Here is a 14,851-nt window from a genome sequence, read left to right as displayed (position 1 = left end):
ACTATGTGTTAAGCATTGTTCTACACAATAGGTAGACAAAGATAAAAACAAATCAGTTCCTGAGTTTAAGTCTTGCCTCTAACTCCTACTACTCATGTGAACCTGAACCATCATTTAACTCTGAGTCTCAGTTTCCTCATGAGAAAAATGAAATACCTTCAATATTTGTTGTAATAATTGAAAGAAATAATGTATAGAAAGCACTTTCACAAACCTTATGTGCTATAGAAATGTCAGAAATTATTTCTTTTTGTGATGGGTCTCATGTACTGCATGCTTTCAAAAATTTCAGCCACGGGATACACCAAATGGCTTGGAAAAGAATGTTCAATGTCATAAAGTCAGAAACAAGCTCTTGACATGAAACCTTTAAAGGTTTCCCAATTCTTTTATATGTGACTGTGCCATCTCAGAAAGAAAAGCTATGGGACCCTTCTATACATCTTCTATAAGACACATCAGGCTGACATAACTAGCAATGAAATTGTCTACTTGCAGATGCTTATATCCTAGAAGCATTGTCTTCCCTTGCCATATTATTCATTTTCCCAAATCCCCCAAATGCTATCTACCCTAACCATATGAAGTCATTTTTAGGAAGATCTGAAGGACCTTTTTGACTTGCAAAATGCTTGATAGGCAACATTGTACTGTACATTCTACTGGTCAGAAGTCTGAAAGTAGCTGAATATTAAACTTTTCCATTCTTTGCTCTCAAAAAGCAATCATTTATGGTATTCACTTACAAAGACCTAATCTCTATTATTTTTCTGCAACTGATCCCAGATTTGGAGTTTGTTTATTTTCCAGCTTATTCTCAAATACTGAGAACTTTTCACTGGCAAGGATAAAATGTTTCTGATAACCCCATATAAGTATTGAAGCAAAACCCTAAGCTTCAGAAAAATGACTGCCCAAGAAATCCCTGGGGTAACAGGAGGGAGGACATGAGAATAAGACTCTGGGATGTTCTCTTTTAAAGGCCATTCTTAATCCAGTAAGTTAATGATGGGCTGCTTGTTACTTTATGTTTGAGAACCTGAGTTTATCTCAGGGCACAATCTTAAACCATCAATTTTTACTCTCTTAAGAGACTCAAGATTCCACATCCCAGTTTTGCCAAAGGTCTCTGTCTTTTTTTTTTCCTTTCACCTGAGAATCACAAAGATTGATAGTCTCTTTCTTTTTCGTTTCTGGGTTAGTAGAAACAATGGCACTGTTTTTCTTAAGTGAAAAAGCAGCACCAAAAGTTAATAATCTCCTCAACTCTTCAAATATTGGTGAACTGCTGAACTGTCTGAATCAAAAATCAGGCATAGATAAATTGCAATAAATGAGGGCAAAGTCTCTGTGGTTTCATAAGATTATTGAACAATGAGAAAATTGAATTATAGAGCCAATGTAAAATAGTCTAAATTATGGATGAATCCTTTCCTCATGTAATTCACTCAAACATGTAATGCCCTGCTATGCCTAAAATACTGGTTCTGGGTGCTCATACAGATATATAGAAAAAAAAACATAATTCTTGCCTTCAGAGAATTCTAATTTAGTATTAAGAAACGGGATAGGTATACAGACTATTTAGGACATTGTTAGGGAACTTGTCCCTAACAGACGGTGACATGTGATAAGTGGAAAGCAGAATGGCTAAGAGAAAAAAACCCTGAATATGAAGTCAGAGGACCTGAGTTCACATGTTGATGTTGCCCGTTATTACCTGTGTCATTTTAGGAAAGTAGACTAGCAATTCTAGTAAAATTCTAGTAAACCATCCACATCTAGAGAGAGAATTATGGATACAGAACGTGGATCAAAGCATAGTATTTTCATCTTTTGTTGTTGTTTGTTTGTTTTTCCCTTTTGATCTGATTTTTCTTGCACACCATGACAAATATGGAAATATATTTAGAAGAATTGCACATGCTTAATCTATATTGGATTGTTTGCTGTCTAGGAGATGGGAGAGGTGGGAAGGGAAGAAAAAAAATTTGGAACACAAAGTTTTGCAAAGTGAATGCTGAAAACTATCTTTGCATGTAAATAAAAATATTAAAATAGTTTTTAATTTAATTAAATTATTATATTAAGTATATCATAATTTAATTTAGTTAAAAAGCAAAAAATAAAATAAAAAGCTATTTAGTTTTTTTAAGAAGCAAAGTGACCTCTAAAGATCCCTTCCAGTTCTAAAACTATGAATCTCTGATCCTGTGTACTATGTAGGCAGTAAAAATAAGTGCTATGAGGTGGCCATGGAAGGCTATGTGGCGGAGGGAGGGGTGAAAAGCATTTATTGTACAGGACCTAGAATAGGATGTCAAGAGACAGAGGAAATGAGGGGGAAGAAATGAGCAACTAGAACACCAAGGGCACTAGGAAACACTCTAGTTTCCTAGATGAAAGTGGAAAGTAAAGAAAGGAACCAAAGTGCTCTCGTTCTCTTCTCCCATCCTTGACTGTGTAATGTCAAAAATTCCAGGCAGGGAGATAGTTTCAAGCATAGAGAAGTTAATAGCATTGAATGCTATAGAGAGGTCAAGGAGGATGAGGAACAAGAAAAGTAATGGAAAAGATGAGCTAAGAGTTTGAGATTTTTTCATACGACCCTGTAGAAAGTCATTTCATGATCTCCATTATATATTAGTCTCACTAAAGAAACCATGAATGACAGAAAATGAGAGCCCCCTCTTAATCTCTGAGGTTATGTTGAAAGGGCAATGGAAAATCCGGAAAGCCAAAGGAGCACATGCTATTTATACACTACAGTGACATGCCATCGATTCCATTAGTAACTTAAAATTAAAGATTAGCACTGATCCACAAGTCCAACATCAAAAAGAAATAGTGTTAGACCTAAAACAAAAGACTACAAGCAGATCTCCTTTGAAAATGTAACTCTACAGTACTAGTAGTATTCACAGATTTAAGAACTGGAAAGCCCATTAAAGATTACCTAATTTAGGGTAGCTAACTGGTGTAGGAGACAGCACACTAGCCCTGAAGTCAGGAGGACCCGAGTTCAAATTTGACCTCAGACACTTAACACTTCCTAGCTGTGTACTCCTGGGCAAGTCACTTAACCCCAATCACCTCAGCAAAAAAAAATATAGATATAGATATAGATATACAGAGAGAGAGAGAGAGACAGAGAGAGAGAGAAGAGAGAGAGAGAGACAGAGAGAGAGATAAAAAGAAAATTAATTATATTGAAATAATTATCAAAACATTTTTAAAAAGCAAGCTCACAGACCTCAAGTTAAAAACTCCTGAATTTTAGTCTAATGCCTTCATTTTATAAATGGAAAAACTGATAGTGATTTTCTAAAGACTGCAGAGCTAGTTAGGAACAATCAGGATTCAAACCCCAAATCTTGAGTTATTTATGCCACAACATACTGAATCTCCCTGAGATGGACATTTCATAAATGTTGGTTAGTAGATGTTCTCCAAGAGTTATTACAGCTAAAAATTCATTTATTTTCTAGCCACTCTCTTATAATGACTCTCTTCAAATTTAGTTAAATGAATGAAAAAAATCATTTATTAAATGTTTACTATGTGCTAGGTATTAGGAATGCAAATACAAAAGGAAGAGAAGTTGCTCTCCTGGAGTTAAGTTTGTCCTTGGTTAGCTGGAGCTGTCCTTGCATGAGAGACTCTGAAATTAGGGTTCATACTTGGAACATTTCTGTCTGAGTTGAATCTGTTAGAGTGCTTATGCTTTTTCTGGCATGCAGAGTCACTACTATTCCCTGAGGAAGCATCAAATGAAAGAATCTGTTTTCATTTGAATAAAACTGTTGAGGGAGAAAGGGATGAATAGGTATGATTTATTCTAGTCCTGTAGCTTTGCCAGGGATGACCTCTCCCGCCAATTTATTCAGTGATATCCCTACTCACAGAGACCAACCCAGAGCCTGGGTATGCTCACCTTATCTGCCCAGTTCCCAGAGCCCTGCAGACCCCAAGTGTCTGGCTTCAGAGATTGGTGGTTGCTTGAGGCTCACTTGAAAAGAAATCTCCAAGACAAGTGCCCCAACAAAGGGTGAATCAAAGAGAAAGGAGAGACTGCTATGTTACCTTTAAGGCCTGGGACAAGAATCTGGACAGAGCAGGCCTCTTCTGCAAGATGTTGAGGCGATCCAGATCTTAGCAAAGACAGGAAGACCAGGCTAATTAGAGTACCCAGGAAAACCAGATCTCTCTTCATAATGAGAATTTGCCGGTCATTGACTCCTAAATAAAAGAATGGATAAACAGTTATGGGAAGTCTTTAAAAAAAAAAAAAGAAAGAAAGAAAGAAAAAGAAAAGAAAAAGAAAAAACTAAACAACTCTTTACCCTGCTTATACTTTTGGCCAGAAGTTCTTCAGATGAAAGTCATTATAATTGGTAGTGGATGTCTGTTACTATCTATTATGGTTCTTATTGCACTTATCACTTAATTTAGCTCTGGGTGGTTCAGATGTACTATCAGTCTACTATACTTGGGAGTGAAAGGGGGATAAGGAAGGGGAGGGGAGGTACAGTTAGCAGGAAAAAGGGATTTAAATTCCATCTCTAACATTTGTTAGTTCTGTAATCATGGACAATTCACTTTACTTCTCTAACCATCAGTTTTCTCATCTGTAAAAAGGGAATAATGATACCTTTACTACCTAAGTTATAAGGTGATTGTGAGGAAAGTGTTTTGTAAACCTTAAAGGTCTAGAAATGGTACCGTTTTTCTACAAGTTGTTTGTTGATATTCTTGTCTCTTTAATTAAACGGTAAGCTCCTAAGGAAAAAGGACAGTGTCTCACTTTCCTTTCTTTGGAATTCCTCCCTTCCTAATACCCAGGGACTCAAAAAATAAAATAACATCAAAAAATGCAGCAAGTATCCACTATAGGTTATCCAACTCACTTTAATGTTTCTGTACGGAAACAGCTACACCCAAAGAAGGAATACTGGGAAATGAATGTGAACTATTTGATTTTTGATTTTCTTCCTGAGTTATTTTTACCTTCTGAATCCAATTCTCCCTGTGCAGCGGGAGAACTGTTCGGTTCTGCAAATGTGTATTGTATCTAGGATATACTGCAACATATTTAACATATATAGGACTGCTTGCTATCTTGGGGGGGGAGAGGAGGGAGGGAGGGGAAAAAAACGAAACATAAGTGATTGCAAGGGATAATGCTGTGTAAAAATTATCCTGGCATGGATTCTGTCAATACAAAGTTATTATTAAATAAAATTAAATTTAAAAAAATAATAATGTTTCTGTACGAAGAAAAACTGAAGACTCAACTTATCACAGAATCTTAGAGTGGAAAGGAACTGTGTAGTGTGGCCCAGGTCGACCTCCTACCCCATGAAAGGTATTGTCTAAATCTCTCTTAGGTGAATTAAGAGCTCAAAGAAATCTTCAGGTAACAAAAAATACACTGCCCTCATAATATGAACTTGACAACTGCAAACTCCCAAACATTCTCTGTTGCAAATACCCCGTTATCAATGTAATTTTTCTAGCAAATAGCACTAAGAGTATGCATTGAAATACTTTGCTAGGCTTATTATACTCCTCACAAAGCTAACTTGACCAAAAGCTCCCAAAAGCTTCAGTCCCTTAAAACCTGGGTTAAAATATAGTAGTTTTGCTTACCCTTTTCCTCACCAGCCTCCTGGCAGGCAATGGCCCTCTCAGACCCAATCTGTAGAGTCACAGGCTGATGTGTGGGACTTTCAGCAGAGACATTGGTTAAATGGAATTATTATTGTCCTCCTTCTCTTTCTCAATTTCTGCCTCTCTCTGTTTTTATCTGTATCTCTCTCCTCTTCCTCTCCTCTCCCTTTCATTCTTTTCCTTTCTCCCTCCCTCTTTTATTCTCTGCTAAACAAGGTCACAGGGTTTTGACAGAGTCCCCAGGCCTCCTGTCTTGGGACCTTCTGTCTAGCTCAAAGGATTCCAGTCACTGGGAAAATATGTAATTTCTGATTCCCAAATATCTGTTTTAATCACTCACCACTCAATCTCTTGCCAACAATACCACTCAGATTCTCTTGTGACTGAAAAGATGCCTCAATACATGTATCCAACCAAAGATCTCGTGGCCTTGGAATCAGTAATAAGTTTGTTTTTAATGCAACATTTTGTTATTTATTTATAACAGTAATGTACATATCTTTAAGATGTACAAAATATTTTATCCTCACAACCCGGTAACATACTAGTATTATTTGTCCCATTTTACAGATGAAGAAATGGAGGTTTTAAAAAGTTAAGTAATTTGCCCATGGTCAATAATGCACTTTGCTCACAACTCTTGAGTTAGATATTGCAAAGATTATTGTTTCCATTTTAAAGATAGGAAAACTAAGGCTTAGAAAGGTCTAATAAGATCTAGTCCATAATTGCAGGCCTACTAAAGGGCAGAGTCAACTTGAACCCTTGTCTCCAGATTCCAGGGCCACTACCACACTGCCTCAGAAAATAAGTATTTAGTCAGGAGTATCTTCTGTCCATGAAGCAGGTCCTGTTTTCCAAAGTGTATGGTAATTTGACATCATTTCTCAGAGTCTGAAAAGGAGATTTACCTACTAATGAAAAAATACCTAAGGGACAAAGCAGAGATTACTCTTTTAATATTGTCAACCTTGAAAGTTAAATATTAACTGTTGACAAAGGTTAAAGGAATGATGACTGAGAAAGAAAGCGAGGATGAAAGAAACAAAGATATTGAATGAGCCCCTATGAATAGGTGCTTCAGAAACTAAAGCAAAGGAAAAGTGAAAACCATGGTGTTACAAAGGGTTAGTTTAGAGAGGAATCTAAATTTGAAGTGATTTTTGACTTAACTTTGTAAAAACGAAGAAAAGTAAAAAAGGATGCTCAAAGAAAAATAAAACTACTTTTCACCACTGGTGTTGTGAACCTCTTAAAAAAATATTCAGAACCCAGAATAAGGAAGCTGGGGGTAAGCTAAGGTTAAATGAAGATTTTGGAGTCTCCATATTTGAATAACAAGCAGATGTACCCAGGATTTTCTTTGCTAAGAGCTTGTACACTCTGTTCACAAAGCCCAGATTTCTTCTCCTGGCAGGGAATGCTTGGGCTAAGGAGGAGGGGGGTGCCTTTGGGGTATGCAGATGTCCTTCCCTCTCACATACAAGGGAACTCGCCTGATGAAAGTGGGAAGATTAGCAGCAGTAGATAGAAGCACAGATCCATGAGCTGCAGATGAATAAACAAGATGTCTAAATGGATATGATCAGAAGCTTAGTCAAATTATTCCAACATCAAAAGCTTTGAAAAATCAGAAACATCAGTCATTTTAAAAGTGGATACAAGGCTGAAAAAAAAATGGGGTTAAAAGCATTTTGTTAGAGTAAGGTCAAAGAGTAGATTTAGATTTGTTTAATAAGATAAAATTTAGCCAAAGCAATCTCAAGTGTCAGTATGAAGAAAACCTCAGGAAATAAAACCAGATGGATGAAGGTGTAATTCTCATATTATGGCTCAACAAGGCCAAACTCTATTCTGCTGATGAAAAATGCAGAACATTTCATGGTGATTTTCTCAACCCTGTACCAGAAGATCAATTCGCAAGTTTTTCAACATTCTATTATGTGCTTAGGACTCTGATAGTCTGAGAAAAGCTCATAAGATGACAGTCATAGCTCCAGAGCCAGCGGCTATATCAGAATCCATTGAGTCCAACTCCTGAAATTATCAGAGGAGGAATTTGTAAGCCAGAAAAGAGAAGAGGTACTTCAAAAAAAATTTTTAATTAACAAAAATAAGTAACATGTAAAATTTTAAAGATCAATAAATATTTATTGAGCACATTGAAAAACTAGATAGTATTTGACCTTGAAGGTTAGGGGAAATTTCAATAGGTAGAGATGGGCTAAATGGCCCTCCCATTTGTGGGCAAATGTCTAAGACAAGGACACAAGGGATGAATCAAAGATACTGGAATGAGATTTCTTTGTCTGAAGCATAACTAATCAACAAATGCTTATTAAGCTTTTAGTATGTGCCAGGCACTGTGCTAAGTGCTAGGAATGGAAAAAAAAAAAGAAAAAATACAAAAACAAGTCCAAGTCTCAAGGAACTTACATTCAAATAAGGAAGACAATATATACATAAATTGATACATGTAAAATAAATGTAAAATAGGTGGAATTGTAGGAGAGTAAGGCACCATATATGACATGGATTTGAAAAGAGTGTGAGAGAAGGCTGGAGAGGTGAGTTGGGATTGTTGCAGGTCTTGCATAGCAAGCTATACAATATGAATTTCATTCAATAGACATTGCGGAGATAATGATAGGTTTTGAAATGAAGAATGACATGATCAGAGCTGTGCATTATGAAGACTATCTTGAGAGTAAGAAAAATAGATTGAAGAGAGAGAAGAGACAGAAGGCTGAGAGTATACTCAGGAGACTATCCTAATAGTTAGGTCTTCTTATCTGAAGTAGGGTGATTGCAGTGGGAATGGAAAGGAGATAAAAAAAATGCAAGAAATAGCGGGAAATAGTATCAACAGGACTTGAAGACCGATATAGAGAAACAATGAAAAAGAATGAAAGATGGTTTTGTTCAAGCTCATCTGCCTAGGAAGATGATGGTATTCTCAAAAGTAGGGAAATCAGGAAAAGAGACTAGTGTTGGAGGAAAGGTGACATGTCCTTTCAAGTAACTTATTCCTTTTAAACTGTATGATAAACACAGGAAGAAACAACTGAAGATTACTCACAGAACTACACACTCATGTGTTCCTACTTTACATACATAAACAGTGAAAGAACATAGAATTCTTTTTCTGGCAGAGATTTCAAAAGACAGCATGTTATGATAGTAGACATCCTGACCAACCTACAAATTGGGAAGCCTGTCCTGGCTCTTAGTGTGAGACTCTACACAGTTAACTTGTCCTCTCTGGAACTCATCTTTTCCATCTATAAAATAGGCTGATGATTCCAGAAACATGCTGTCCAGCCCATGAAAGAGAGGAAATAAACTCAAGATACAAAATGAGACAGACATTTTTGGATATGGCCAATGTGGGACTTTTGCTTATTATGTTTATTTGTCAAATAAGGTTTTGTTTTGTTCAATGAAGGGGAGGAGGGTGAGAAAATAAGTGCTCATTATTGGAGGGAAGTTAAATTAAAATAAGAAGATGGAACTAGATCATCTCTAAGGTCCCTTTTAAGCTCTAAATCTTTGATTTTATATCAAGATGGTCTGTAAAGTCCCTGTCTTACAGCTGCCTATGACTTGCCAAGAGAGTAACTTGGTCAGTTGAGTTTGTTTAATTCTTTTTCTTTGATGCAAGTTAAAGCTTCAAGGAAGATAGATACTGGGTAATAGGTAATTTCCAAAAAAAAAAAAAATTGTATTTCAAGGAAAAAAGGCATCAGTAAAAGTGTAATTTTTTTTAAAAGAAACAGTTTATGACAACTTATGAACAGGATAGACAGGAATTAAATTTTTGGTTTTCATGATAATTTTCAAGTAATTCAGTTTTTTTCCCAAAGAACTAAGAGAGGTAGAAAACATATTATATACATATCTTAGAAATAGAAAATACACCAGAGTGTCACACAGAATACATCATTAGCTGGAGGAGGAAGAGAAGGGACAGGAGGAAAAGGAGGAGAAGAAGGAGGAAGAAGAAAAGAAGGAGGAAGAGAGCAAAAAACTTATACGACTTATTCACTGTCCCACAAGGCCTTAGGGAAACTGTTAAGACTTGAAATCTTTATTTTGGTATTCTGAGACCCTTCCTCCTCCATGATGCCCAATAATCTATGTACTCTATTCTCCTTCACCTAGGGTTTTTTCTTGCTTTTAAGTAGATAGCCTTCAATAAAATATTTGGGATCAGTGTAGCACAGTGGAAAGAGCTCTTGATTTTGGATCAGAAGACCTGAGTTTGAATCCCACCTCTCCAATTTTTGTGTATTCTGTTTATTTGTACTATTTGTATAACCTCAAGCAAATTACTAATCTGTGCCTCAGTTTCCTCATCTGTAAAACCAGAAGTTTGAACTTAATGACTTTTGTGATTCCTTACAGTTTTAAATATATTCTGGTTTAAAATAATATCCCTCTGGGGCCAAGCTACATGACACAGTGGATAGAGACTAACTCTAAATTAAGGAGGACCTGAGTTCAAAGCCAGCCTCAGACACAATTCTTTTAGTTGTGTGACCCTGAGCAAGTCACTTAACCCCCAATTGCATCAAACCAAAAATAAAATAAAATAATATCCCTGATACATGGATTTGCCTTGTATTTATTTATTTTAAGGACTGAATGACTTGCCCAGAGTCACACAACTAGTATTAAGTGTCTAAGACCACATTTGAACTCAGGGTTAGTGCTTTATCCATTGCATCATCTAGATACCTCATGGAATTGCATATTAATAAAGGAACTTTAAATAGCAAAAAAGACTTGGTAATAATTATGTCAGAACTTCAGGCCTGAGGTCACTAGGAATTTTTTTAGAGAATAGGTAGAGGTAGAAAAGGGGCACTAAGGACAAGAAGGACTGGAACCTGATATATTACAAAAAGTACTGAACTTAGAAACTCTAGGTTTGAGTTTCTAGTCATATCACAATGATCAAATCATTTAATTTCTCTGAACTTTACTTTCCTCAACAGTAAAATAGAGATAACTGCTTACAGTTATAGCATCATTTACATAATAAGATTTCCAAAACACATACTTCAAACCAACCCAGTGAGAAAGGTAATACAAATACTATTTCCCTTGTTTTACAAATGAGGAAACTGAGACCTAAAAAAAGGAATTTGCCCAAAGTTACAATTAAGTTTCAGGACTAGAATAAAACATGTACCATCTATTTCACAAAGTTGGTATGAAGAAAGTGCTTCTTAAACCATGAAGTGCTACAGAAATGAGTTATGTAATTTTTTTTAGTATTTTTAGTCCTGGTGAGCCCCAAGTCACAACTGTAGGTAGATAATCTTTTCCATCTACATTCAAAGACCTTTATTCTGAGTGATCACTCAATATTCTTGATCATTAGAATGTAATTTCCTTACGTACAAAGACTATTTTTGCTTCTGAATTTGTATTTCTAAAACTTAATATAATGCTTAGCAACTAGTAAGTGTCTAATAAATTTTTTTTCATTCATTTATTCACCATAGACTGCAATTAAGCATAATTTTTTATGGCATTCCCAAATCTTACTTGAAAATTCCCTTCCTTCTAGGATTAAAAATTCTAACAGATGAAGTAACCATAGATAGTAAGGCAGCTAGACTTCCAAACTCTCTCCCTGTTCATAAGCAGAAGCAGAAGCTTAGTGAAAACTGTCACCTTTGCTGAAAAGAAAGAGGTCCCTTAGAGTCCAGCTTCTTAAAATGTGGTTTGCAACTTCAATCTCATAACTGAATGTGAAGATAGCAAAATTGTGATTTATTACAGTAAATGCTTGGTTTGTATATCTACATATTTGGGGTAGTGGAAAAACTTTTAAAATTTTTTCACTCAGGACACTTTTTTTGCCTGAGAAATTTTTACTGGACTCAGATATATAGATAGGTACATAAAATAGGTAAACAGATGAAACATTTATTGATAATAAATTTTTAAAAATTCTTTGGTATACATATTTTACCATTTATTAAAGATGAAAGCAAATTTGCATACTAATGAGATAGATGTTCATTTTTACATAAAAAGTTAAATCTTGTTGGAGCATTTGATACTTTTCGCAGATGCCAAATTTATCAAGACCATCTCATTCAGTTCTGTGACTCCATATGTGGTCTCAACCCAGGGTTTAAGAAGCTTTGCCTAGCAGAGGACCACATAGAATGGTATAGTTAAGGCTGTGGCCTCAGGGAAGCCAGGTAGAGAAAGGGAGAGAGCTAACTGAACTCATTACCTCAGTTTTTACTACCAACTTGCCAAGACAAAAGAATTTGGTGTTATAGAGAATCTAAATCAATTCTCTCTCTCTCTTTCTCTCTCTCTCTCTCTCACACACACACACACACACACACACACACACACACACACACACACTCCACACTCCAACACTTCTAAGACCTAAAACATTATCTCTCTCAGTAGGGGTTAACAAAGTTTAATCCCTATATTTCAACTGGGGGAGGTCTTAAAAAAAAAATAACATAAAAAACTTCTTGAGGGAGTTTTGAGAGAAAGAAATTCTAATTTCTGAACAGTTGGCCAAGAAATGTTGTAAGAATGAATGAGACCTTGAATAAAAGATCTCCTTTAGTCCCAGAAAAGAGGCACTATATTATTATTGAATTTCTACCACAGGACTCGGCATTTTTATATGTGCCATAAATATTTTGTCAGTGGTCATTTCAGAAGGTGGGTTTGGGAACTCAGATGGCGAATTTTCAGCTCATAATTTTCCTTCCTATGGCATTTGTATGCCTTTGTCCAGAAGCCAAAGCATCACAGATCTTAGAACCAATTCCGGGGCAAGTACCTTTTCCTCATTTTAAAGCCTGAAAACATCGGCCAAGATAAAAGGAATAGCCATGCTTTTCCAATTGCTTTTCCCAAGCTTTAAACAACTATCAATTTATCCTCTCAGTTTTCATTTTAAGTCTATGGTGTGCTCTCTTTCAGAAGTTTTATTCCCTTAATCTCAATTTAATTCCAGAAAACTACTTTGCTTCCCCAGGTTCCCCAAGCAACCCATAACTCATCATTACATATCAATGGTCTTGTTTATGCTTTTGCCCTACAAATCGGGAGCCCCTCTATGAATCATACTTCACTTCAGTTTCAATGACATAGTCCTTCCCTGATTGTATTTTATCTGAGCATAGCTCAACTTCAGCATGAAATTAGAACAGGATGATTTTTCCTCCCCTCATTCCAGTTTTAGAGATTATATAAAATAATCCCACAGGGAAGGATAAAGTCCCGTCCTTGGTAGTCTGCATCCCATCCTTCCACCACAATTTGCATTTCTATAGTTGAGTCAAAGAATATTAGTACTAGAAGGAATGTTAGTGCTAGAAAGGTTCTTGGTGGTCATTCTAATCCAAAACTTTCATTTCACAAATGAGGATTACTAAAGCCAGGGTAGTCAAACAATACAACCAGTGACATAAATAATCCCTGGTAGAGTCAAGACTATAAACCACCTAAGTGTCTCTTGACTCTTGATCCAAAACTCTCTTTATTACATCATATAGACCTCTCTATTTTTTTTTTTTTTTTTTTGGTGAGGCAATTGGGATTAAGTAACTTGCCCAGAGTTAACACAGCTATTAAGTGTTAAGTATTTGAGTGCATATTTGATTTCAGATCCTCCTTACTTCAAGCCCAGTGCTCTACCATTATGTCATCTAGCTACCTCTCTCTCAACTATTTTTGAAAAGCATTATTATTTAGTAGGAATTATTTTGTCAGTCTCACTTGACTTTCACTCAATGAACAAATCAAATTAGAACATATATTTACATTAGGTTATTATGTATGTGTACACATATATTAGGACATATACACATATACATGTATGTACATATGTGCACACATATAATCAGAAATTTTCAATCAGGTTCTAAAACCACTTGATATAATTCTATTACTTTCCATGACCTTAGGCAGATCACTCTCCTTCTCTGGGTCTCAGTTTCCTAATCTGTAAAATGAAGGCAAATAACTTAATCTCTGAACTTTCATATTATTTGTCCACAAAAGATGAGTAAAGATTGAGGCTTAAATGAAGGTATTGTATATCAAGTGCCTTGCATACCTGAGAGGACTTTACAAATGTAAATTATTATTATTAAATGATTTCTAAGATCCCTTTCTACTCTAATATCTTAGACACAAAGTTCTGATCTTTGAACAATACTTTCTTTGGTAGGAATATTTTAAAATAAATTAATCATTCCTTCAAAGCAATTTTTTAAAAATCTTAAAATATTATTTTTTTAAAATGTGAGTTGCAATTGCTATTGTTCTTTTCCCAAAGGATACTCTGAAAGTTTCACCCACCAGGTTGCCTATTCCAAGTTCACTAAAAGTCCCAGGAAAAAAAATCCCTTAATTTTTTGAGATATTTAGTTTTTATGCAATAATGGAAAAATATTTCTGTCTTCTGTTTTCATTAGTTCTACCCCAAGTCCAGCCATAACTTCTCCCCTGCTTACCATTATTTGAATTTGGATTATCATTCTCAGTGCCTCAGTGATGTTTGAAATGTTGGCTGAGTGGTTTGCTCTTTTTTGGTTTTAAAAATATAAAGTTTCAGTCTTTCCTACCTTAAGCTCGCTGGGTGAAGAAGGGGGCCTCCTGACCATCGCCTGCCTGCGGGGACACTGCACCAGGGAACCTCATCGCTGCTGTTTACAGAAGCCTGGCGGTCTTAAATTGGGAGCCACTGGTGCCTTCTGCTTTCAGACAGTTCAGCAAACCAGGCAGATCAGTTGCAAGTGTTATCTGTAAACAGCTTCCTGTTTGAAATAGATCAGCTGTCCAGCCCGGATAATAATTAGGAGGAAAAAGTGTGGGAAAGTCGAAAACATGATGTCAGGGTTCTCATTACAGCCATGTAGATGGCCCTGCTGGAGAATCCTTTTTTTAACCCTTTAGCAGGAATGGTGATCATAAAAAACTCTTCCCCATTTCAAAAGATTATAGATCAAGAATTAAATGGAATCTGAGGGCCAAACTCCTCAGTTAAGTGACTGTTAAGATCAGATAAGTAATAAATTGAGAGTAAATAGTAAGTTATTTTAACTCAGAGTCTACTCCCCAAGGAGGTTATTAATTTAAAAAAATAAGAAAAATAAAAAAGATACAACATATTTATAGTAACACT

At 35.8% G+C, this 14,851-nt stretch overlaps 1 protein-coding gene across 3 annotated transcripts in view; it reads right to left on the bottom strand.

Annotated features, from left to right (window-relative positions):
• COLEC11 (collectin subfamily member 11) overlaps nt 1-14,525 on the bottom strand; it is a 68,515-nt gene extending 53,990 nt beyond the window's left edge. Inside the window, exons 1-2 of one of the 3 annotated variants that reach the window (XM_051976055.1) lie at nt 14,292-14,525; nt 4,084-4,239 (exon numbers count right to left, since the gene is read on the bottom strand). In XM_051976055.1, the coding sequence (XP_051832015.1) occupies nt 4,084-4,213 (130 nt within the window). In that variant the 5' untranslated portion in view covers nt 4,214-4,239; nt 14,292-14,525. Of the gene's footprint in view, nt 1-4,083; nt 4,240-5,649; nt 5,968-14,291 lie in introns of those variants that run through there. The other 2 variants (XM_051976057.1, XM_051976056.1) reach the window with 2 other exon arrangements.
• Nucleotides 14,526-14,851: the final 326 nt, after the last annotated feature.

This window comes from Antechinus flavipes, chromosome 2 (genome assembly GCF_016432865.1).
Source record: "Antechinus flavipes isolate AdamAnt ecotype Samford, QLD, Australia chromosome 2, AdamAnt_v2, whole genome shotgun sequence".
Classification (NCBI taxonomy): domain Eukaryota; kingdom Metazoa; phylum Chordata; class Mammalia; order Dasyuromorphia; family Dasyuridae; genus Antechinus; species Antechinus flavipes.
The sequence above is the reverse complement of the archived record's forward strand: the minus strand, read 5'-3'. Positions and strand labels throughout refer to the sequence as shown.